The sequence below is a fragment of the Eptesicus fuscus genome, chromosome 1 (assembly GCF_027574615.1).
Source record: "Eptesicus fuscus isolate TK198812 chromosome 1, DD_ASM_mEF_20220401, whole genome shotgun sequence".
NCBI lineage: Eukaryota > Metazoa > Chordata > Mammalia > Chiroptera > Vespertilionidae > Eptesicus > Eptesicus fuscus.
This window is the reverse complement of record NC_072473.1, coordinates 77,609,505-77,633,831: the sequence shown is the minus strand read 5'-3', so window position 1 is coordinate 77,633,831 and position 24,327 is coordinate 77,609,505. Positions and strand designations below refer to the sequence as shown.

The 24,327-nt window shown below is 43.6% G+C and overlaps 2 protein-coding genes across 3 annotated transcripts in view; one reads left to right on the top strand and one right to left on the bottom strand.

The window, feature by feature from the left end:
- COL4A6 (collagen type IV alpha 6 chain) overlaps window positions 1-13,050 on the top strand; it is a 464,282-nt gene extending 451,232 nt beyond the window's left edge. The window contains exons 39-46 of the mRNA XM_054723173.1: window positions 2,463-2,579; window positions 2,912-3,073; window positions 3,500-3,598; window positions 5,103-5,249; window positions 6,216-6,332; window positions 8,326-8,517; window positions 9,862-10,148; window positions 12,790-13,050. Coding sequence (XP_054579148.1) covers window positions 2,463-2,579; window positions 2,912-3,073; window positions 3,500-3,598; window positions 5,103-5,249; window positions 6,216-6,332; window positions 8,326-8,517; window positions 9,862-10,148; window positions 12,790-13,050 — 1,382 coding nt within the window. The remainder of the gene's footprint in view (window positions 1-2,462; window positions 2,580-2,911; window positions 3,074-3,499; window positions 3,599-5,102; window positions 5,250-6,215; window positions 6,333-8,325; window positions 8,518-9,861; window positions 10,149-12,789) is intronic.
- Window positions 13,051-15,269: 2,219 nt separating this feature from the next.
- ATG4A (autophagy related 4A cysteine peptidase) overlaps window positions 15,270-24,327 on the bottom strand; it is a 78,608-nt gene continuing 69,550 nt past the window's right edge. For both annotated transcript variants that reach the window (XM_054722984.1, XM_054722935.1), the window contains 4 exons: window positions 20,003-20,148; window positions 18,632-18,688; window positions 17,082-17,190; window positions 15,270-16,299 (listed from right to left, as the gene is read on the bottom strand). In XM_054722984.1, coding sequence (XP_054578959.1) covers window positions 16,229-16,299; window positions 17,082-17,190; window positions 18,632-18,688; window positions 20,003-20,148 — 383 coding nt within the window. In that variant the 3' untranslated portion in view covers window positions 15,270-16,228. The remainder of the gene's footprint in view (window positions 16,300-17,081; window positions 17,191-18,631; window positions 18,689-20,002; window positions 20,149-24,327) is intronic.

Genomic DNA, 24,327 nt, shown 5'->3' with positions numbered 1-24,327 from the left:
GCCAGCAGGTTCTCCAAAATGAGGGCTCAAACAGGGTCTGGGCCTATAGGGAGATTGTCTGACTTCTTTCACAGGAGATAGAGAAGAGGGAACCTGGATAGAAGCACAGGGGCATTGCCTTTTCTGTTTTCAAATATGGACTATGAATGCCTGGTCATTAAGTTATTAATTTCCTTTAGCTATCTGAGGTAATAAAATCACAATTAGCACATGACAAGATGGATACATTTCAGTAACATAATGTTGGGGTGAGGGAGGGTAAGTACCAGAGGAAAGCATTTGGTATAATTTCATTGCTAAATGTTCATAACTAAGCAAAAACAACCAAAATATTGTTTAGGATACAAATAAGCATGGTCAAACAGTGATGAAAAAGGAACAATGAACACAAAATTCAGAAGTGAATGCCTCTAATTGGGAGGGAAGTTGGTGGGATCTTTGAAGGAAAAGTAATGCTATCTTCTTTTTCTTAAATAATTGGGGGGTTGGAACAGATGTTCATTGTATCTGGATTATTTTCTACAGATTATTTATAAATTTTCTTCTGCTTTTCTCAATATCTAATTAAAACAATTTGTTTTAAAAGCAAATATTATAATTCCCCCACCCATAGGAACTTATCTCTAATTTGATCATAGAAATCCATGTAAAATGAGGGTTTACCCCTAAGGAAACTTGTTAAAGCAACCCTGGAACCTATAATAATATAAATAACTTCAAATTACATCATTCATTTTTATATTTGTACTAAATATTTAGAAGCTGAATTTGTATATTTAGGCTTTTTTAATGCTCTGACACTGGAATGAGTTGGGAAAATATGCCATCTTGAGTTTTCATATGCTCATATAAGTGGTTGTTTTTTCTACTCCTTGAGGTTAATAGTATTTTATTTCAGATTTAATGGTAAATTCATATAATTATAAAATGAAGAAACAGTTAAAAAGAGGAGGTGGCTCCAAAAACTGAAATGGGAATTTTTATAATCAGTGTGCTGCCCACACTTAGTCTACTATATATGTTGTCTCATTTACTGGTTTTGCACATTTTCAGCAATTTTTTCAGGAAAAAAATATTTCTTCCTTTTCAGATATTTACTTTTGTGAAAATGAAAATAACTTCAAAGGTTTATCAAGAAACAGTTGACAATATTAAAAGTAGTGCCATGTGGCTATGCAACTAGTTGTTTGTTCTTTGTATTTTTATTTTGTTTCTTTTTCAGACTTGTAATAATTGGAGACTTTTCTTGAAATTTATTTTTCTTTCTCTATATTTCCTCAGCATTCAATTAATTAATGAACTTACTAAAAACACCTGAATTAACCAGTCTGCTATATTTCTTTACAAGTTTTTATGGGTGTACTTTTACTATTCCTTACCTAAATATGAGAAATTCGGCATTAATATAGTCAGCTTGTCAAAAAATAAAATGCAACTAATATTTTTGAATTTTTTTGTCATAAACAAAAAATAATCTCAACCACCAGGATATTTTATCAATCAGTTTAAATCTACTTCTCTTTATTGAATATCTTCTAGAATACACCAAAGTAATAAGCACATTTCTTCCATGCTAAATGTATGTGAACTTCTACATTTGTATGTATGACTTTGATGTGTTTTTCCATCAAGAGTACCATCTATATATTCAATGTGTGTATATTAAATCTGTCACCAGTTAAACTTTTTTGTTTTGAACGTATTATAATAGAGATCATTTCACAAACAGAAAACTTGTAAGGCAATATTAAAATGTAGCAAACAAGTACTCTGTATCTACTCTAATAAATAACTATTCTCTTTGGCCAAAAAAAGGAGAAAGGGATTTAGTAGAGAAATTTCTTCTCTAAGCTCAAGTAAGCAAGCATTCAGTTAATATGAATTACCTACAAAAGTGTTTTTCGGTTTGCCCTAGAAGCTCTAGAAGTTAGCTCTAGAAGACATCAGGAAGCACAGTGCCCTGGGCGCCTCCATTCTGACCCAGCAGGTGTCTATTCTGACTGGTTGGGGACTGTGCCTCCATCTATAAGCTTTTCTGAACAACATCAGACATAACTGGCTAACTTAATGAAATGTGCTACAGGAAGAGTAGATTTAAAAACACTTTGGGAAACATCGATTCCATGTGCTGCAGTCATGCATTTTATTCCCTGATTTGAGGGAAATTAAAATATTTCCATTACTAGTGAGGTTGGGGAGCTAGAAATTTTCAAAGCTTTATTATCCCAATTAAATGTAGCACCTGCTGGGAGGGGAGGGGGGAGTCTCTGAGCCCTGTCAGCTACTTCATCTGCTGACTGCCAAAGTAGAATGAAGGGAGAAGAGCCCTCTGCTGCATCTGTTCGTCTGGCAACTACCTAAGGTCTCCCAATTTCTGTGTAAATATTCATTTTCTCTGAGAGAACCTGGCCCTCTCCTGGGCACACAAAGTCCATGCAGCTCCTTTTATTTGTCCTTTGCAGGTTTCCCAGGTCCCCAAGGCCCTGCTGGTCCCCCTGGTGCCCCAGGCCTCTCCTTGCCGTCAGTCATAGCAGGACAGCCTGGAGACCCTGGACGACCAGGCCTAGATGGAGAACGAGGTAAAGACAGAAAGCCCAAAAGAGGACTGGCCATCACCTTTTGTCTGGAGTTTGGGGTGGTCCCATATACAGTCCAGCCCCATCTCTATGGCTGAATTGCATGGGCCTGCTCAGCCTCACTTGCCTCCTCTAGCAGGAACATGGAGGACTGGAACAGGCTGCTTTTTGCTAAAAGGGTTTGGAAAGGTCTGGGCACTGGAACCCCACAGACGCCAGAGAACATTCTCTGCCCTGGGGATAGGCTTTGACTTCCTATCAGTCCCAAGGCTTTCAGCAGTGGTCATTTCCTGCTCACCTGCCCTTACTTATCCCTCTTCCTATCTCATTCCTAGGCCGCCCAGGCCTCCCAGGCCCCCCAGGCCCCCCTGGGCCATCTTCGAATCAAGGTGACCCTGGAGACCCTGGCTTCCCTGGAATTCCTGGTCCTAAAGGGCTGAAGGGAGACCAAGGAATTCCAGGTTTCTCTGGCCTCCCTGGAGAGCTAGGACTGAAAGGTATGATTGCTTGCTTCGCTGGCTGTTGGGCCCTTTCCCACTCTACAGTCAGACATGGCTCCTTCCTATAGCCCTGTGAAGAGAGGCCAGCTGATAATACTCTTCCCACCCTCATCTCTGCCTAATCCAGTGATGGCAAACCTATGACACGCGTGTCAGCACTGACACGCGTAGCCATTTTTGATGACACGCGGCCACTGAGGCGGCCGCATGCCGAGGATGAAACATTTGCTGCTCCTGAGGATGAAACATTTGCGAAATAATGTTTTTTCCTCAAAGTGACACACTACCTGAGTTATGCTCAGTTTTTTGGCGAAGTTTGACACACCAAGCTCAAAAGGTTGCCCATCACTGGCCTAATCTCTAGTCCCCACAACCAGCACCATCATGCCAGGCTCTGACTTGCTTTCCTTTGGACTTTGCCAGGCATAAGAGGTGAGCCTGGCTTCATGGGGACTCCAGGCAAGGCTGGGCCACCTGGAGACCCAGGATTTCCTGGAATGAAGGGAAAGGCAGGCCGAAGAGGTGAGTTGAGAGTATGTGCTAGGCTGATCATAAGCTCGAGGGAGGGGTCTGGGGTTATTGTTCCTTCAGAAGTCACTGCACACCACTCCATGAAAGCCTGGATGCTTGAAACAGCTGGATTGATATCCTCCAGTGGGAAGTTTGGCAATGTTTCTGCCTCCATCAGCTACCAGGACTGAAAGCCACTCTTGCTTTACCCCCATGGATCCTGCCACTGGTCTCCTCATTCTACATTAGTGGGTATTGGGTTTGTATTCACATTACCACCCACCCATTTGCTCAATCCAGAGATGAAGAACCATCTTTCCCATCCTTTACCACCACCTCTGTCACTCACACACATAGCAAGCCCTGAGAATTGTGTCACCTAAATGTGCCTTGCATCCACTCACCTCTTATCACCTCCACCACTACCTCCCAGGTCCAAGCCCTCAACATTTCCCACATGAATCACTGCAGTGACCTGCTCATTGGTCTCCCTATTTCCATTGTGCACCTCTACTAGTGATCATTTCTCCACACAGTGGTGAGAGATCTTATAAAAACTTAAATCATCCACTGAATTCTATGGCATATAAATAAATTAACTATGACCACAAAGCCCTATGTGATGCCTCCCTCCTTATTCTCATCACCAGCCCTTTCCCTTTGCAGCTCACTGTGCTCTTGCCACACTAGCCTCTCTCAGTTATTCAAAAACACCTGGCCTTTATACATGCTACTTCCACTTCCTGGAATACTTTTGCCCCCCACCACAGCTCTTTCTAATGCTTCAGTGGTCTCAGTTTAAATGTCAATGCTTGTTAGATGACAGTACTCTCTCTAAAGCAGGTTCTCTACTTCATAGCCCCCTTTCTCCCTCCCATTGTCACTGCACTGTTCATTTTCTTTGTAGCACTTCTCACGATTTGCAGTAAGATTAATGGTATTTGTCAATAGTATATATTTTTCATCTTTATCACCAGACCATAACCTCCATAAACATCTGTCTTATTCACTGTTCTATTCCCTGATTTACACAGTAGGCACTCAAGAAATACTTGTTCAATGAATTAGTAAGCAAATTGGCTTGTTTGGCTTTAAAAGTAAGCCAGCTGCCTGCATTTGGGGCCCTAGGCTGTGATGCCAACTGAACCTCGGGAATTAAAGGCATCCCCTCGGCCTCCTTGGCACTGTGTTCTGACCAGTGAGTGAGTAAACAAACTACCCCAGTCCCAAGCCAAGCCTCAGACTACCATATTTACAACATGTACCAGGCCCTGTGCTGAGCCTTGAGAAGACAAGATAAATACAATTTAGCCCCTGTCATCAAGGAGCTACCAATCCACTGGGAAGGTAGATGGGTAAATAGGACATTATGTAAAGTGTGGTGAGAGCCATTCTGGCATTCAGTGGAGATTGTGGGGACTAAGAGGAAGGGCAGAAAGCTGGTGATTTTGAGGCAGAAGGAAGGCTGCCTCCTCAGCCTCCACCTGACATTTCCATTCCTCCCACCTGCCCATAGGCTTTTCTGGCCCCCAAGGTGCTCCGGGCCAAACACCAATTGCAGAAGCCATCCAGGCTCCTCCTGGACCCATGGGTATCCCGGGCATCAATGGCATCCCTGGTCTCACGGGGGATCCTGGAGTTCAAGGCCCTGTAGGCCTACAAGGTAAGGACAGTTCAAGAGAAAGATGACTTCTCTGGTAGCTGAGACAGTCTTGGGAGAGAGGCTGAACAAATTGGCTGGAAAGCCCAGCTCCAGGGGGCACCTTCCTCAAGCATTTCCTCTGCTCCTCAAAGAGTTGCCAAATATATATATATATATATATATATATATATATATATATATATATGATTATAATTATTATTATTGACTTTTACAGAAAGGAAGGGAGAGGGCTAGAGAGTTAGAAACATCGATGAGAGAGAAACATCCAACAGCTGCCTCCTGCACACCCCCTACTGGGGATGTGCCCGCAACCAAGGTACATGCCCTTGATCAGAATCAAACTTGGGACCCTTCAGTCCGCAGGCCGATGCTCTATCCACTGAACCAAACCAGTTAGGGCAAGTTGCCAAACTTCTTGCCAGGAAGAAAGGCCAGCAGAACCAGCAGTTGTACTTGGTTTTAGAAACTGTGTGGGCAGAGCATAACAGCTACTCCAGACAGCTTGACCCTCATTAACATGCTGTTGAGAGGAAGGAGTCTGGAAGGGTGTGAAAAGCAATGGAGAAATCCCAGGGCTGGGGAACAGGAAACCCGGCTTCTAATCCCAGTTTTCCCCTTGACTGGAGTAAGTTAGCAGTCTCTCTAGGCCTCAATGTCCTCATTTCTGGCATGGGATGCCAGCAGTGGCCCTGCATTCTTCCCAGCATTGTTGAGAATATAAAAGGAAGGAAGGAGGAAATAGATGTGAAGCAGCTCAGAAGGGCTAAGTTTAGAGTGCAGTCCCAGGGCCTAGATGCCCCAACATGAACTAAGGACTAGCCCGGGAAGCTCAGCCCTGAGCTCAATGTGAGCACCAACATGATAGATAGCGCGTTCTCTCCTGGTGAGTCCTGGGCATGACATATGAGTCCCCTCCTCCAGACCCTCCATATTGAGTAACCTGCTGTGGGTCTTCTCTCTTTGTAGGTTCCAAAGGTTTACCTGGCATCCCTGGCAAAGATGGCCTGAGTGGGCTCCCTGGCCCACCTGGGGCTCTTGGTGATCCCGGTCTCCCTGGACTGCAAGGACCTCCAGGATTTGAAGGTCTGGCAATGTCAGCCCTAGGGGCAGAGGGCTTTTGTGAGGTTTTAAGGCTTGGTGGTGAGTTAAAATCTCAAATCTGAGAACTAGGAAACTTAGTGGTAAAGCTTGACACTACCCAGCGACTAGAAAACTTGACTCTAATTCATTCCCTCTGATCCTGTGAAGGATTAGAGCCCTATATTCCTAAAGAGAAAGGTATGTTCCAAATACTTTCCTAGGTTGTCTTCCAGCTCTTCAGACCCCTGACTCTATTGTATAGCATGGCCTCCTGTCCCGCATCTCCCCTTTTCTACCTAGGGATTGTGATGTGGGTGGGAAGGGGGTGGAACAAGAGATAAGAAAATTTGAGACCAGGTATGGTTGTTTTGCTACTTACTTCCCATCTTTATATCAGAGATAGCAAATCAGTTGTCCTGAATAGAGAACAGTTCTGAGGCTCGGTGGGAAAGTGGTATGATCATTTTCCTCAGGCAGGAGAGGAGGGTGCTATTTGCCCCCTAATCCCAACTCTGCTTTTGCTGCCTCTGATTCATCAGGTAAAGGTACTTAGTTACCTACTATAAGAGTCTGCAAGGCTGGCCCAATAAGTATCCTCCCTTGCCCCCTCTTAGAGAACCAAAGCCAGGTGACTATGGGAGGGAAGCTGGACAGTATGCTTTTTAAAATGGGGATTTTGTAACTGGGTACAGTAGTCCCCATTATCTGTGGGTAATACATTCTGAGACCCCCAGTGGATGCCTGAAACCACAGAGAGTACTGAATTCTATATATACTGTTTTTTTCCTATATGCATGCCAATGACAAAGTAGAACTTATAAATTAGACACAGTAAGAGATTAACAACATTAATAATAAAATAGAACAATTATAACAATACTAGAGGCCTGGTGCACAAAATTCGTGCATGGGGGGGGAGAGGGGGAGGTCCCTCAGCCCAGCCTGCACCCTCTCCAATCTGGGACCCTTCGGGGGGTGTCCAACTGCCAGTTTAGGCCCGATCCCACAATCTGGGACCTCTGGCTCCTAACCACTCACCTGCCTGCCTGCCTGCCTGATTGCCCCTAACTGCTTCTGCCTGCCAGCCTAATCGCCCCCAACTGCCCTCCCCTGCCAACCTGATCACTCCCAACTGCCCTCCCCTGCTGGCCTGATCACCCACAACTGCCCTCCCCTGCCAGCCTGATCACCCACAGCTGCCCTCCCCTGCCGTGACCTGCCTCCTCCACCCGGACATGCCTCCTCTGCGTGAGGTGGTAGAGACACCACGACCAGCCTCCTCTGCACTGTGCAGAGCCGCGGGACCCTCAGGCCTCACTGCATGGAGCAGCCACCTGGCCCCACCTCCACTGTGTGCACAGCCATCTTGTGGTGGCCATCTTGTGGTAGCCATCTTGTGACATCACGCAAGGGCATAATGCGAGGGTGTGACGCCACCTAGGCTTTTATTATATAGGATACTGTAATAAAAGTTATGTGAATGGCTTTGGGGTCATGATTAAGCAAAACAGAGGTTACTTGAACACAAACATTGCAATACCTTGATAGTTGACCAGATAACTGAGAGTACTACTAAGTGAATATGGTCAAGGAATATACACTGTGGAGATGCTGTACATGGGGATGCTTCATATCTTGGGCATGGCAGAGCTGGATGGTACAATATTTCATCATGCTACTACTCATAATGATGCACAACTGCTTAAAACTTATGAAGTGCTTATTTCTCAAATTTTCCATTTAATATTTTCGGACTGTGGTTGATCATGGGTAACTGAAACTGCAGAAAGCAAAATCCCAGATAAGGGTGGACTACTATACATCTGAGTTGATGTTCTAGCTCCACCACTTGCTAGTTGTAGGACCTCTGATCCTCAATTTACTCATCTACAAATTGGGGTGATGAAATTGTGCCCTGCTCAACATTCAGCAAAAAGTGAGTAGCTGCTGTTATTGGCTCCACCTGGCTCACCCTTTTCTGCTCTTTGTCTCTCAGGTCCTCCAGGAAAACAGGGTCCCTTTGGAAGGGCTGGATTGCCTGGACAGAGCGTGAGAGTGGGTTACACCTTGGTGAAACACAGCCAGTCGAAACAGGTGCCCCTGTGCCCTGCTGAGATGACCCAGCTGTGGGTGGGTTACAGCTTGCTATTTGTGGAGGGGCAGGAGAAAGCCCACAACCAGGACTTGGGTAGGTACTGACTCTGACAGCCAGACCTGGCCATCTGCCCCACAAAAAACAAGAGTCATGCTCACTACCCCCAGCCCTTGGTGGGCCACTGTTGGGTAGTGGGTTACAAGCACCAGCTCTAGAGTCAGACAGGTCTGGGTTCTAACACTAGCTATGTATCTGGGGACAAGTTATTCAACCTCTGCAAGCTTCTGTTCCCTCCTGAATGGAACAAGGCTCATTCTAGTACCTATCTCATAAGGTGGCGTAAGGATTACATGAATCACCCAATGTAAAATGTTTAGAACAACACTTGGTACATATTAAATATTCAAAAATGTTAGCCATTACTAATAGTAACAATAAGATGACCTGTGGGGCAAGGATGATTACCCAAGAATTAATTGTATTCTCTACAGGTATGTTAACTCTGAAAAGTAGACTCACTCTATGAAATGCTGGTTTTATAAAGCAGATTAATTAGGGAGTCATTATTCAGTTTATAAAAATTCTAGAGGCCCGGTGCATGAAATTTGTGCACTGGGGGGCGGGTCCCTCAGCCCAGCCTGCACCCTCTCCAATCTGGGGCCCCTCGGGGGATGTCCGACTGGGACATGTCTGACTGTGGGATTGGGCCTAAACCAGCAGTCAGACATCCCTCTCAAAATCCGGGACTGCTGGCTCATAACCACTTGCCTGCCTGCCTGCCTGCCTGCCTGATTGCCCCTAACCGCTTCTGCCTGCCAGCCTGATCGCCCCCTAACTGCTCCCCTGCCAGCCTGATTGATGCCTAACTGCTCCCCTGCCAGCCTGATCGCCCCCAACTGCCCTCCCCTGCTGGCCCATTGCCCCCAACTGCCCTCCCCTGCCAGCCCAATGGCCCCCAACGGCCCTCCCCAATGGCCCAATTGCTTCCAACTGCCCTCCCCTGCCAGCCCTGTTGCCCCCAACTGCTCTCCCCTGCTGGCCTGGTCACCCCTAACTTCCCTCCCCTGCAGGCCTGATGACCCACAACTGCCCTCCTCTGCCAGCCATCTTCTGGTGGCCATCTTGTGGTGGCCATCTTGTGATGATGTGGGGGCGGCTATCTTGTGACAACATGGGGGTGGCCATCTTGTGATGACGCAAGGGCCACCTAGGCTTTTATTAGTATAGATTATTTTCATTACCAAACTTCCCTGATGCATTGAAAATAGGATTTGATCAACAGATTTTAGTGTGTGTACAGTGTTCCAGGATAGTAAGGAGAGGTATCCCTGTTCTGGCACAAGCAGTTGGATGTAACCCCAAACCACCATCCAGCCAAGTCCTAGTAGCCCTGGACATAGTCCCAGCCCTGCTCCTGTCCACCTTCTCTCCTTCCAGGGTTTGCTGGCTCTTGTCTGCCCCGCTTCAGCACCATGCCCTTCATCTACTGCAACATCAATGAAGTGTGTCACTATGCCAGGCGCAATGATAAGTCCTACTGGCTCTCAACCACCGCCCCCATCCCCATGATGCCCATCGGCCAGACCAAGATCCCCCAGTATATCAGCCGCTGCTCTGTGTGTGAGGCACCCTCGCAAGCCATTGCTGTGCACAGCCAGGATGTCACCATCCCGCAGTGCCCCCTTGGCTGGCACAGCCTCTGGATGGGGTACTCCTTTCTCATGGTAAGGCCTCTGTCTTCATTGTAGAGGGATCTACAGGGATCCCTGGGAGAGTCTCTCAGACTGATTTCCAGTTTTAAGGGACATGGAGTAGAAATCACAGAGTTTGAAAGGAAGGGAAATGCTTGGCCTGGGTTTGGCCAACGACCAGAGAGCCCACGTTTGCATGAGTGACAGGTAATTACAGGTGTGAGCAGAAAGGAACAGTTTGCACCCAGTGGTTCAGGGTGAGAATGCCTATGAATCACCAACATAAGCCGTGGCATCTTTATGCCTGCTTCAGTTATGCCATAAACAAGGGAAGGAGGAGGAACCACCCAATTTGGATGGACAGTGAGGGACAGACTGTCCCTATTTAGAGCTGGGACACACTCTCACTGGTCAGTCTGGGCATTCCACTCCCATTCTTGTGCCCACACTACCTCTAGCCACCTCCTCCAAAAAAGCTCAGATGAGGGCATGTTGTATTTTCATGTCCTTGATGGGATTTCTGCTGCCTTGCCATTTTGATGGGAAGGCAATGGCCAGCCACGCTTTATCTTGATAAGAAAGAGCTGAGAACATCTGTAAATCCAAGACAGCATCAAGTCCTTCACTTGACATTCCATGAATAAGTGGGCACATTAAATGAGTTAAAGATCAGGTTTAGGGACAGGATAACTCCCAGGGCAAATCAGTGTGAACCCACTAAAGTACCTGCTTCACCAGAGCTTCTTCGCTAAATCACCAGGGATGAGGTGGTGAGAGAGTATGTTCAAAGAATTACCAAACTGCAGTCTGTGAATTGGGCAGTTTGTCCCAGTGTAATACAGAATTACTCACCCATAAATCTTAGTTCTATCCACTGAGCTTCCACAAGGAATGGTAGAAAAGTTATGTATGAAGTATCATGTGCATTGCTCATGGGTGTGCTCTTAAACCCTTATTCAGAATCTCTTTATTCTTACTTTAAACTTAATTCTAACATACTAGAATGTTATATTTTTCTGAAAATGTGTAAGGGTGGGAATTTGGACTGCCTAGTAGGGCATCTTGAAGCAATTAGACATGCCCACTAAAAGGAAGAAAAGAGGGAGAAAACAATTCAAAGGCCACCCAAAAACTCTACAATTTGCATCTCTTGGTACAGGGTCCCTGCATTATCCTCCCTCCAAAGCAAAAGCCAACATTCATAGCAACAAACCTGGGTCATCTGTAAAGTGTGAAATACAGTGTCTGCTGTTTAGTAAGGCAGGGTAATGTGTCATTCATGCTAGAAAGCCCTACCTGAGGATCAAAATGAGGAACACTTTGATACTTCATTTATTAGGAAAGGTCGTTTTTATAGAGACACACTTCCCCAAAGTTCTGCAAAGTAAGGTGTTACTGTGTATCCAACAGGGCATCTGTCCCATTGGCCATTTCCTGACCTGGTTGTGTATGAGGCCTCCCCACCTCCTGTGGTCCAGATAATAACCCAGCTGAAGTGATGGAGATGGGGAAGGAGTGGAGAGAGGGTCTTTTGTCTATGGCAGTGGTTCTCAACCTTTCTTATGCCATGACCCTTTAATAGAGTTCCTCATGTTGTGGTGACCCCCAACCATAAAATTATTTTCGTTGCTACTTCATAACTGTAATTTTGCTACTGTTATGAATCATAATATCTGTTTTCCAATGGTCTTAGGCGACCCTGCTAGCGGTTCTCAACCTGTGGGTCGTGACCCTGCTAGCGGTTCTCAACCTGTGGGTCGTGACCCACAGGTTGAGAACCACTGCTGTAGAGCCTAAGACCATCGGAAAACACATATATTTACATTAGGATTCATAACAGTAGCAAAATTACAGTTATGAAGTAGCAACGAAAATAATTTTATGGTTGGGGGTCACCACAACATGAGGAACTGTATTAAAGGGTTGCGGCATTAGAAAGGTTGAGAATCACTGGTCTATGGGTATTGTGACCCAAGATTATTGGCTCATGAGTGATACTGATGAGGAAATACTGAAACTGAGTGCTGCAGGAGCTTACTGAAGTGAGGGTCAGAATATTAGGCTAAATCTGAGGCCTACATGTACACAGCAGGTAACAAACACTATATCTCACTCTAAAGGTCATGGTACAGATTGAAAATATAAGTTCTAATGAAGGTAAATTCAGAGCTATTAATAGATATGTTGGGGGAAGGACCAATGGTTTAACCACTTTGTGGAGTATTGCATGCTTTTTTCCTTCTTGGTGTACACCACCTGGAGCTTGAAGTAGACGGGCTCTGAGAAGAACTGCATTCCAAAACCTATTGATTTTTTCCTCAATTCAGCCAAACACTTATTTGCCCATGGAATTGGGGGCGGGGGGCACACCAAGCATACCTCAGAACTCTGTGAGGCAGCAGCAGTTTGGGAAACTGGCTGAGATGTGGTCGCAGACATGCAGAGGGGGCTGGGTGGGCACCAGGAATTTTGGAGGGATCTACTGGCCCTGAGGCTACTACAAGGGAGGATGAGCAGCCTAGGTCCAGAAATACAGTCTTTGGTCTTCTGGCTAGACATCAGGGATGAGCCAAGGGGCCTGAGCTTAGGAAGGAAGCACATGTTCCTCCTGGAGCAGCAGAGTGTCCATCATCTGCCATGGGCCCAGCTCACACTTCACCCCTGTCTGTTTCAGCACACTGCCGCTGGCACCGAGGGTGGAGGCCAGTCCCTGGTCTCACCTGGCTCCTGCTTAGAGGATTTTCGAGCCACTCCTTTCATTGAGTGCAGTGGTGCCCGGGGTACCTGCCACTACTTTGCCAACAAGTACAGTTTCTGGCTGACGACAGTGGAGGAGAAGCAGCAGTTTGGAGAGGAACCTGTACCAGAAACATTGAATGTTGGGCAGCTCCACACACGAGTCAGCCGCTGCCAGGTGTGTATGAAAAGCTTGTAGGGCGGCCCCTGCCATTCTGCCCCTTGCTGTCCCTTCCTCCACAGAATGGCCACCTCACAAATCCAAACCATCTGAAGAAGAAAGGCCTAAACCCATTTTCCTATCTGGAAAGTTGTACATTAGAGTTTCATTTGGGCTGGACTACTGGATACTGGTCACCCCAACCCTCAGGCCTAATGGGTGAGCCCACCGTGCTGAGATTTGCTGTCCCATTTCAGTCAACCTGGAGCTACTGTTTGATTCGGATATTTGCGTGACCTCAGAAAGACCTGCTGGACTACCAGTTTCTTAGAAAGCTGCTAGCTTTCTTCACCATCTTGATCACAAAGTGGTTCTATAATAACTGATAAGTCATTTCTTTATGTATAGAGGTCACCACACATTATTTGGCTTAAAGCAGAACCAAGTGTTTCCACATGAAAAAAAAAAAAATTACCTGGCTAAGTATTCATGGATGAGTCGGACCTGCATAGAGCAAGCCTTCACCCTTCAAGAAAACCCACTGTGTCTAGGCAGGCAGCAGAGCTGGAATGAGGTGCTAGCCAGTAGTCTAGGATGAGCTTTGACTCCTCTGAGAGTAAGCATGACTGGACACCATATGCTTAGGGAGGTTTGAAGGTCAGAAGCCAAGAAGAGCTCCTTAACTTCATATGGTCCTAGACAAATCACATCCTTCTTGCCAGCTCTCTCTCCAGGCAGAGACCTATTACTTGGCCTGGTCCAGAGTAGAATGGAGGATGCACCAAATATGGCCAGGCCCATAAAGGGAAATGAGAACCATGGCCCTTTCTCCCAGGCCAGGGGTAGAAGGGTGGGTGGGTAAGGCGGTGTGAATTTTACTTTTGACTCCAGGAACAAAAAGGTAAATGCCTTGTCCCAATTTCTCAGAAGTCCTTGTTTCATCCAAATGCCATCCAGATGTGTGTAACGTGGCAAACTGAAGCTTGCAGTTTATTGATCCCTTTGCATTTTGAGACTGTAAGAGACTTTCCATTAAAATGACCTTCCAATTGCTCTTTTAGAGGTAGCCTGTTAAGCTATTTTAATATTTTTAAAACCTCATAAAAATCTAACACACTCTTCTCTTTAGCAGTTAGCAGACCTAAAGCAAGCCTGAGTTGACTATAAAGTGTATTGTGTTCTGTTTGGGGAGATTTGTTTTAACCATTTTCTTTATCAGTTTCCCAGAACACTTAGATATGTTGACATGAGGCAATTCCTTCCAGATGATTCTGTTTCCTTAAATATTATGTAAACAGTGCCAACATAAACAAAACATAGTGTAATCTGAATTATTATCTTCACCTCCTCTCTGAGTAAAAAACATTGTTGTCAGCTCTGTACATCGCAAATAAAAGGAATTTAACATGAACAATTGACTCTTGATGTTCTTTGATGAAAACTTTTCTAAAGTACATCTCACTGCAATTCATGAGTCCCCCTTAGGGCCATGGGGGCTCCTTACTACAAATTGAGCTTTATAACAAAACATTGAGACAGGAGAAAATACAAGGTCAAAGAACAGAAAGAGTCCTCTAATAGGCAATAAACCCAAAACCTGTTTCAAATAAGCCTATAACTGCTTTTCGTCCCATGCTAGAATTCAAGAAAGGAGTTCCCATACTTCTGGTACCTCAGGATCATTTTCAAATAAATCAACAGTAGAGAAATGCTAAAGTCATTAAAATCAAATCTAAGATATATATGCATATGTTTGTATAGTATAAAATATATCCATTGGAAAGATAAAAATAACAACAGGAGCATCAGGGAATGGAACTAAAACTTGGGAGGAAGCAACATTTCACTAAATACCATTTTGAATATTTTGAATTTTGAACCACTGGAATATATTACCTACTGGGGGGAAAAAAGGAAAATTTGGAATCTAAGGAAACAAGTGTTATAATATTTCTAAATATACAAGAAACACACCTTGGGTTGGTGCTAGCTTTCAAACCCCAGTTGCTGGCCTTCCTCACAACTTGGTTGAGGATGCAAGGGAAATGCATACAGGTTAAGAGGGCAAGAAGAAACGGGAAAGACACCGCTGGGACTTGAGGTGCAACCACACAGGAGAGTTGGTGGCAAAGACAATAGGAAAATGTGCTTTAAAATTTAGTATGTCGCTAGTCCTTAAAAGGTTTGGAATTGTATATGATACACAGAGTAAAGGTCACCACATGAATAATTCTTTCTAATAAGGCTGTCAAGCAAAATGGAGTCTAATTCAAACACGATTTTTAATTTCCCAAACAAAAATCAACATTTTAAGTCAGTGATTGGCAAACTACAGACTGTAGGTTAAATTTGCCATTCACCTATTTTTGTAAATATAGTTTTATTGGTTTACAGCCAGGCTCAGATTGTCTATGGCTGCTTTGGTACTTCAAACAGCACAGTTAAGTAGCTGAGACAGAGGAGACATGGCCTACAAATCCTGAAACATTTACCATCTGGCCTTTACAGAAAAAGTTTGCTGACCCCTGACCTAAGCGATCATGATTTCATTTAAGGACAGGTTTTAAAAAATACTTTTGTTTTATTGACAAAAGTATCAGTAAAGAAGGGAACAATGACTCATTAAAATAAGGTTCCCCCAAAAAGTCAGGAGATCAACAAGTCCACATCTGACATAATTTCTTAGAAAAACTTTTTGATATTAATTATAATTAATTAAAATACATATTCAAATAATTTAACAAGAACTTTTTCTCCCTAGTGTAATCACTTTATTATTAGAGCAAAAGGACAGACTGCTTCTTAGTATTTAGCCCAAAAGAGGTCACACCTAAAAGGGTGCAGAAGCACAGGTAACCATCTCTCATTTGCTGGTGCTTGAAGCAAGGTGGGAGTTGCTGTCTATCTTCCAGAAGTCCACCTCCTCATTTCAGTAGCGGCAGAGTCGCTATGGCCAAGTAAGACTAGCTGAGAAGCAAAGAATGGCTCCTAATCTTTCTGCTCCTAGATCCCATGATTGTTCTAGTTCTTTCTGGGGGAGGATTGTTAAACGTCTTTTTCTGAGAAGTGGTGATTGGCTCAGTCATGATTGATTGCTATCAAGTTTGTATGCTGTTGGCGTAACAGGCACTTGCTGACTACAAAAGTTTTATGTAATGAGTTCATGTTCTTCTGGTGCCAGATGGAAGAAAAATCTTAAGGTTGAGTTCCTATTGTTTTATACACTCAGAATCTCGAAATCTTCCTCCAAGTCAAATTCCTCTAGTTGTTCAGTAGAGTCAATGAATTCTGTGAGAATACAGAAATGAGAAAGAAGAAAAGCTTGATGCTTAAGTTAAAACAATCAATACATTACTCAGTAGGGAAGACTATGCATTGTTAAATTTTTTTCTAAAGAAAAGCTTTGGTGGAGGAGACTTATAGATAGGACCACTGCCAAGTATTAGAAATTCTCTCTAAAGCAGTGCTTCTCAACCTTTCTAATGCCGCGACCCTTTAATACAGTTCCTCATGTTGTGGTGACCCCCAACCATAAAATTATTTCATTGCTACTTCATAACTGTAATTTTGCTACTGTTATGAATCGCAATATAAATATCTATGTTTTCCTATGGTCTTAGGCGACCCTGCTAGCGGTTCTCAACCTGTGGGTCGCGGCATGGGGGTCACCACAACATAAGGAACTGTATTAAAGGGTCGCAGCATTAGAAAGGTTGAGAACCACTGCTCTAAAGAATCAAAATAACCAGACTTGTTTCATAGTCCTATTCACGTGATGATGAGGAGGTTCTGTAAGAACTTGGAGGCACCTTTTGACTCACCCATGGCCTCTGATTTGTTATTCTGAACCAGACTATTAAAAAAATGTCTAGTCATTTTTATTTTATATGGGACTTTTGCACTAAGCTCATTTTCTGCTATTATCATTCTTTGACATCAGCATCAGTTCATCAGAGAATTTAAATAATCAGAAGCACCATTCCTTGATTTGTAAGATGATTGCTTCTATCTCATAAACCAATTGCTACATGTGGGTCTGCTGGCTGAAGAGCTCCTGAACAACCACTTACCTGCCCCAGTGGTTGTTACCTCTGGTTTGGCTGGAGGTACAAAGGGAGGCCAGTGCGATGGATGTTTCTGAACTAATTCAAACATCCTTAAGTTTTCCTTTAGAATTTCCTGAGGAGACATAGAACCAGTTATAAACACTGCAGAGTCACTTTATTTCTGTCCAATTGGCAACCTATGACCCCAAGCCCCAAGAGAGTAGCCTGATTGTTGAAAGGTGAAAGCAAGGAACTAGCAAATATTCCCATCCTCTATTTGACCCATCTAAAGACCCAGCCCTCTTCAATTCTAAAACTGTTGGCCAGGAGGGAAGGCCAATGGAGGGAGTATCTGATAGAAGGCCAGTACTCACTGCCCAAACTCCATCATGAGGTTCAGGTCATATGCCAGTTGCATGGACTCAACTCAATTTAGGGGTGAGATGTTCCTGAAGTGTTGGCTCCAAAGAAATGTTGGTTAATCAAATAAAATCTGCCCCAAGAGAAATACTGATACATATTGGCATGGTTTCCATTTAGTCCAACACTTACAGTATATGTCCTAATTTAAATGGTACAGTCTTATCAGAAAATTTTTCTTCTAACTTTAAATGTGATATATAGTTTTGCTGCATCGTGAAATATAAGTATTGCTTTTAGACAATAAGTATCCATTATGTCTCAGCTAACTATTAACAGGGGTTTTAGATTCAGCTAGGGACATCAGTGTTAATTATTTGTTTACTTGTGAAGAAAAATCTTCCCTCCTTACACCTACAAGAGGCTCTGGGCTCCCATCTCTCCAATCTCTTTGTTTTGTAAATAGGAGAACATTGTGTCTCCTGCTATCCCATCCAGGGCCCTTTAAACTACTCCCTATGACCTCCCTTCATTTTTTTCAATAAGTGTTTATCAATGTCTTTCATATATTGGTATGTGTTAGAAGCTCAGAATGAGGGAGGCAGATATAAAGATTGGTGATCCAGCAAAACAATAACTACTCTTTTACACAAAATATCAACAAAAAAAGAATAGCTTGCTTTAGTATTTACACAGATTTCTCCAAATTGTCTTTCCTTTAAGTAGCAGAATGCCTACATTTTATATAAACAAGACAGTGAATAGAAAGGCAAGACCCCTAAACCATAATAGCATACAGTACATTAAACTGTAAATGGAATACAGTACATTAAACTAAATAAATAGCAAAGTAGACCAGTTTCTTCAATCATCTCAGTGTTCTGAACAGATTTAAAAAATTAGGCTGAGCCATAAGAAATTGGCATTTTTAGGCTAAAATGGTAGAATATTAGTTAAATATTTCATGACTCGTAGGCTTAATGAGATAAAACAATAAGAAGCTAAAAATGTCGCTCACTTGACTTACTAAGCATATTTCTAACAAAAGATGTTCTTTGGTTCTCCAAAGTTATATGCAATTTACTACATCTTAGTTTCTTTCTCTTTCAGTAAAGTCATATCAGGCTAGGTTTATGTTACTATGAAAAAGTCTTGAAAAGGAGTCACATTAAATAACTTTTGTTTTTAAGACTAAGAAAAACATATATCTTTACCTTTTGAACAAGGCTACACCAGTTATCAAAGTCTTTTTCTTCTTTGCAGAAAAATCCCTTGGAGGAAAGCAAAAGAACACAACTTAGAACTGGTCAGGGGCACCAAGGAAGGCCCTCCCTGTACTGCAAGATGGAGCCACTGGCCCAGAGTTAAAATGTGGGATGTGGGCCACTCTCCTTGGATGTGATTTCCCAACAGTTAGGAGGAATATTGGTTGGGCTTATCTCTCTCCTAGATCATTGCCTCAATTGGACACAAACATTTGCTCATTCATTCTCCCTTCCTCCTCATTCTCTCTCTCCCATCCCTCTTCCTCTTTCTCTTTCTCTCTCTCTCTCTCTCTCTCTCTCTCTCTCTCTCTCTCCACCCCTTAGGTCTCTCCATCTCCCTCTCCCTCTGTTTCTCCTGTATCTCTGCTTCTCTCTCTTATTCTGTCCCTTTCCCTCCATATCCCTCTCCCCTCATACTGTGAGATATACTTTCCCCTCATATTGTGAGATATAGTAACTCAAAGCCCAATCTCCAGTGTGGGGTTAATTCCATTACATTTAGTGTAAAAATATACACATCTATAAAGAAAAGTCAATTAAACCAGTAAACAAAATCCAAATAGCACTTTTAGCTAGAGGCAATATTTAATAAGGTGATTTTACTTTAAGGAAATTATTAGAATAAAGAGAACCATCAGCCTCGATCTCCATCCTCAGAGGTATCATATAATAGTAAAAGAATGGTCCAAGAAAAAAGGAGGACTTTTTGGATACTGGTGCCCTGACAATTAGAAGAAAGGATGCAGACAGGCCTCAGAACTACTGGTACTTCACAGTGGCTGCCCCTTCAATGTGAGTAGACAGCAGTCATACTACTGGGGGGCGGGAGGGGCTGCAACTTCCTGGATTGTGTGCCCAGAGAAACTGGCACTGTCTACCCAGCGTATCTTGCCCCCTTCTCCCTCCCTACTGATACCCTACATTATTCCCTTGGCCTGTGTGGCAATAATTAAGAGGTGAGAAGGAAAAGTGTGAAAGATGGTAACACTAATAATAACTAACATTTATAGAATAGTCACAATGCCCCAGGCACTGTGTTAAGTACTTTATGCACAGCATACCTCACACAACCCTACAAAGGACTCAGAAAGGTATAGGGACTCCCCCTAAGTCCATTGCTAGTAAGTGGCAGGGCCTGAATTCCAACTTGAGCAGTTTGGCTTCAAAGTCCACTCATTCCTCACTATTCCACACTACCTCTCATGGGGGTGGTAAGTTAATATACTCTGGCCACCCTACCTAGATACCTGGAAAATACCCAGGGAACCAATCTGTAATAGGGCAGCAGTGTATCTCATGGCCCAACCTTTAGACACCCACCAATGCCACGGAAGGATCCAAGTTCAGAATATTCATTCGCTGTGGCGACTGCAGACAATGGAAAGTCTGGTCATCGACAGTTCCATCCTCTTCAGTGTCAACAAAGGTCTGGGTTGTGTGAGGGTCCAGGAAAATGAGCTCATCACCTGTTGGAATGAGGCATGTTTAACCTTCAAAGAACCACCTGCCCTGGCTCCACTGTTGTCCTTGGGAGGAGGCGCTCTGGTTTCCCTAACCCCTCCCCTGGTGACAATGAAAATGAGATGATAGAAAGCCCGAGTTAAGGTGAGCATACATAAGAAGCCACCCACACCCAAATCTAAGCATTCAATGAGAAGACTTGTCCTAGCATTCACATCTCAAAGTCCTACTCCAAAAATGGAAAGCGACAAGTTTGGGAAAAGGTGGGGATGAGAGATCACAGATGACATGGCAAGCTCTGTGAGCAGCAGTAGCAAAGAGGTGGTAGGTAGAATCACCAGGCTGTGAGTTCAGGTGCCATTGGGGATTTCCTGCCTCTTTCAACATTGGAAAGCATCTAGTTTGAGACCACTGGTTCTCAGAGCTATAGTCAGGGAGCACATCTGGTAAGGAGAAAGGCCTTGGCCTCCAAAAGAAATAGGAATGCTGGCTTTGCTATGGATGAGATACCAGGAAGCTGACTTCTGGTATTGATTAGCTAGCAAGTTAGTCCTTGTTAGCAAGTTAGTAATCCCTGTTGGAAAGCACTGCCTTAGTCACATTAACATCTTTACAGATATACCTTGCAGGGAAAACTCACTTTGAGATTATCAATGTTTACAAATAAGAGAAACACCATGCTTCATTAAATTGAAAAAGTCTAGCCCAATAATTACCTGGGAAGGGTTTAGGATAATAAAATCTCTACTTTTCAAAGGTTGAGAGTTTCCATAATGCTCACCAGTGGCATACTGAGTAGGCAAAAGTGTCTAAGGGAACACCCTAACCTCACTGTACAGGCCTGAGAACCATCTAGGCTTCTGTGTTTTAAACTGAGTTAGGCAACCAAAGAAAGACCTGCCTATAGCAGGAGGATGGGCTGGGAAAGGATGCCCTAAAGACCTTTCCTGGAATGGCATCCAGGAGTGTATTGGGCACATCTAAGTACTTCTGTTGGAAAAGAATGTGTTTCTGATGTCTGATGAAAGCTCAACTTGTCTCTATCACAGACCTAGGACAAGCCTATTAAATCACTGTCTTAATTTTTCTGTTTTTAAACTGGGGTCATTGGGCCTGCTCCAGTGACCTCAGAGGGTATTGTAAGAATGAGAAGAATTCACCTCTGTGAAATGCCTAAAACACAATACAAATACAAGTAAGTCATAGAAGTATCTTGCTTAGATCCAAAAGTATTTCTCTATAAATAAACGTTGGAGAGTGTATGAAACTCAATGCTGCCATATGATTTATTTTATGAAAGTCAAGGTACATGTTCCCTCAGACTACAGGTGGGTGACATCGATTATATCAAAAAGGCTTCAAGTTACAATGAAGGGCAACAACCAGGATGTTTAGAGGGAAGCCTAAGAGGTAAGAGGAGAAGGAAGTTGTGCACAAGAAAATACAAATCCAAAGCAGGGTTATAATTAAGCATCATTCTTCCAGAATGTTTCTAATTAAGGTTCTGGGAATAATAGCAGTGTCCTCTCTGCCTGTGTGCCCTGTTTCCAAGAGTGCTTAAAAGAGATATAGTAGCCTTAGCTGGTTTGGCTCAGTGGATAGAGCGTTGGCCTGCGGACTGAAGGGTCCTGGGTTCAATTCCAGTCAAGGGCACATGTCCGGGTTGCAGGCTCGATCCCCAGTGGGGGACGTGATGTTTCTATCCTCTCTCCCTCTCCCTTCCTCTCTGAAATTAAAAAATTAAAATTAAAAAAAGACTAGATTTGAGAGAGAGAGAGAGAGAGAAAGAGAAGAGAGAGAGAGAGAGAAAATCTAGCCTAGCCGATTTGGATCAGTGAATAGAGCTTCAGCCTGTAGACCCAAGGATCCCAGGTTCGATTCCAGTCAAGGGCACATATCTCAGTTGCAGGCTCCTCGCCAGCCAGGGCCCTGATCAGGGCATGTGCAGGAGGCAACCAGTCGAAGTGTTTCTCTCACATGGATATTTCTCTCTGTCTTTCTTTTTTCTCTTCTACTCTCTCTAAAAATCAATGGAAAAATTTCCTCAGGTAAGGATTAAAAAAGAAAGAAAGAAAATAAAATCTAAAAAGTCCTAGAAATGATGTGGGAACTAAACTAAGGTCTCTCACAAGGCCTGAACAGAAGAGGCAGGCTATTCAACAAACTGCAAACACAGAGTTCACACTACAGATCTTCTTTAGCAACCCCTACTAAAGCTTAGGAGATAAATATCTCCCCTCTATGCAGGAAAAATCTGACAGTCAGAGTCTCACCTTTGCCAGAGTTTCTCACAGCAAGAGCTTCTCCCAGCTTCCCATCAGGCAAGAGAGCACCAGGGAAGCAATGTGGTATGGTAGACAAGGATGACAAAACTGGGATCAAATCCTGGCTTCACTGCTTTCTAGTTGGGTGATCTTAAGGACACAACCTCTCTAAATCTTAGTTTCTTCAGGTGTAAATGGAAATAAAAATCTTTATCTCACAGGGGTGTTATGCTAACTATATCCATCTATCTATATCCATACATAACTACATATCTATACATCTATATATAATTATCTACCTATTTTTATACATCTATATATAACTACCTATATCTATGTCTATGTCTATATCCATATCTATCTACTGAGAGAGAGAGAGAGAGAGAGAGAGAGAGAGAGAGAGAGAGAGAGAGAGGGAGAGAACTCTTTGCAGAGTCTCTGGCATAAAACAGCTGTATAGAAAATGGCAGTTCTCATCTGTTCCCTCCCTTCAGACATTCTACCAATATGGACCCCCCCCACACAACTAATACACTAAGGGGGTAAGTCAGAAAAGGGGAGTTGAGGGGACTGTGGAGTGAAGGTTAAACAAAAGATTTTTGAGAGTTAGTGGGCACTATGTAAACCTCTATCTTTGGCACTGAGGATTGTCCACACCTCTTTCATGAGTAGTCAAACTAAACCAAGTCACCCCAGTGGCCTAAGGAAACAGAAGAGCTGCTCGATCTTGGCAAATTCTGTCTGGACAAGTTGGGATAAGGGAAGCCAGGAAGCCCAGGAGTTGTATACACTATTCACTGAGATCCTTCCAAAATTATATTCCAATCTGTGTCAACATTGTCCTCAAACACAAATAATAAGAAATAGCTTTTTGCAGCATTTCTTTGACAGTAGCCCAAAAACTTAGAAACAGGAGACATTGAAATTTATATAACTAAGTTGTTGTACTTAGAAAAATATAAGCCCCCCTATTTTCCATCATGCTGTAGTTCTTAGGCTTGGCCAATAGATGGCAGCATTAGAGAGAGCTGAGGCAACTGTATAGAAACACTAGCCTTAAAGAAAGAAAAAGGAAAGAGATGCTGAGGTCAGGCAGGGTGGAGCCACCTTTTATTGAGTATATACTACATGCCGAACTCTTTGCTGAGTGCTCTACCCTGATGTGACAACATGGTGAGTGAGGTGTTAGCCCCATTTTCCATTAAGAGGAACCTGAGACTGAAAGAGTTGTTCTCTTCTGGTGGTCACACAGCTAGCAAGTGGGAGACTAGCATACAACAACAGATATGTTTGTTTTCACTCCACATCACCTCCCTGAATCTCCAAGGAGATGCTGGAGAATGACCAAGCCCACCTCACCCTGTCCTCTATATGTCCTTCATACCATCCCCCATACCTGCTCTGGCTCTCCTTTGCCAAAGTAAGGCTGTCCCTTGCAATCTTCTTCAAGGTCCAGTTTCAGACCACTCCACTCTTGTGAGAGGTGTCCTGTACCAAATTTCCCTTACCACATCACTCCCTTCCTGGTGCTCTTCAGCACTAACCAGGTGTCTAGGCCCTTGGTACTCAAAGTGTAGTGTGTATACCAGCAGCACCAGCACTACCTAATTAGAAATGCAGAATCGCAGGGCCTACCCCAGACCTACCAAACATGTACTTTAAAAAGCTCTCAAGGTGATTCTTATGCATATTAAAATTTGAGAAGCACTGGACTAGCTCACCTTGTGTGCCAAGGGCCTTAAGTGTCTCTGGTTACAACTAGTGGATAAGGTGGTTGGGTTTCCAGAGGTGTCAACCTAGGCAGGGAATGTCAGTCTACTTGTTAGGGTCCATATCATATTAGTGGTATTAAAGCTTAGCCCCCATTATCACAAAAGGGATATCTGTCTTTGCCTCTTCTAATTCCCACTGAGTAATGGC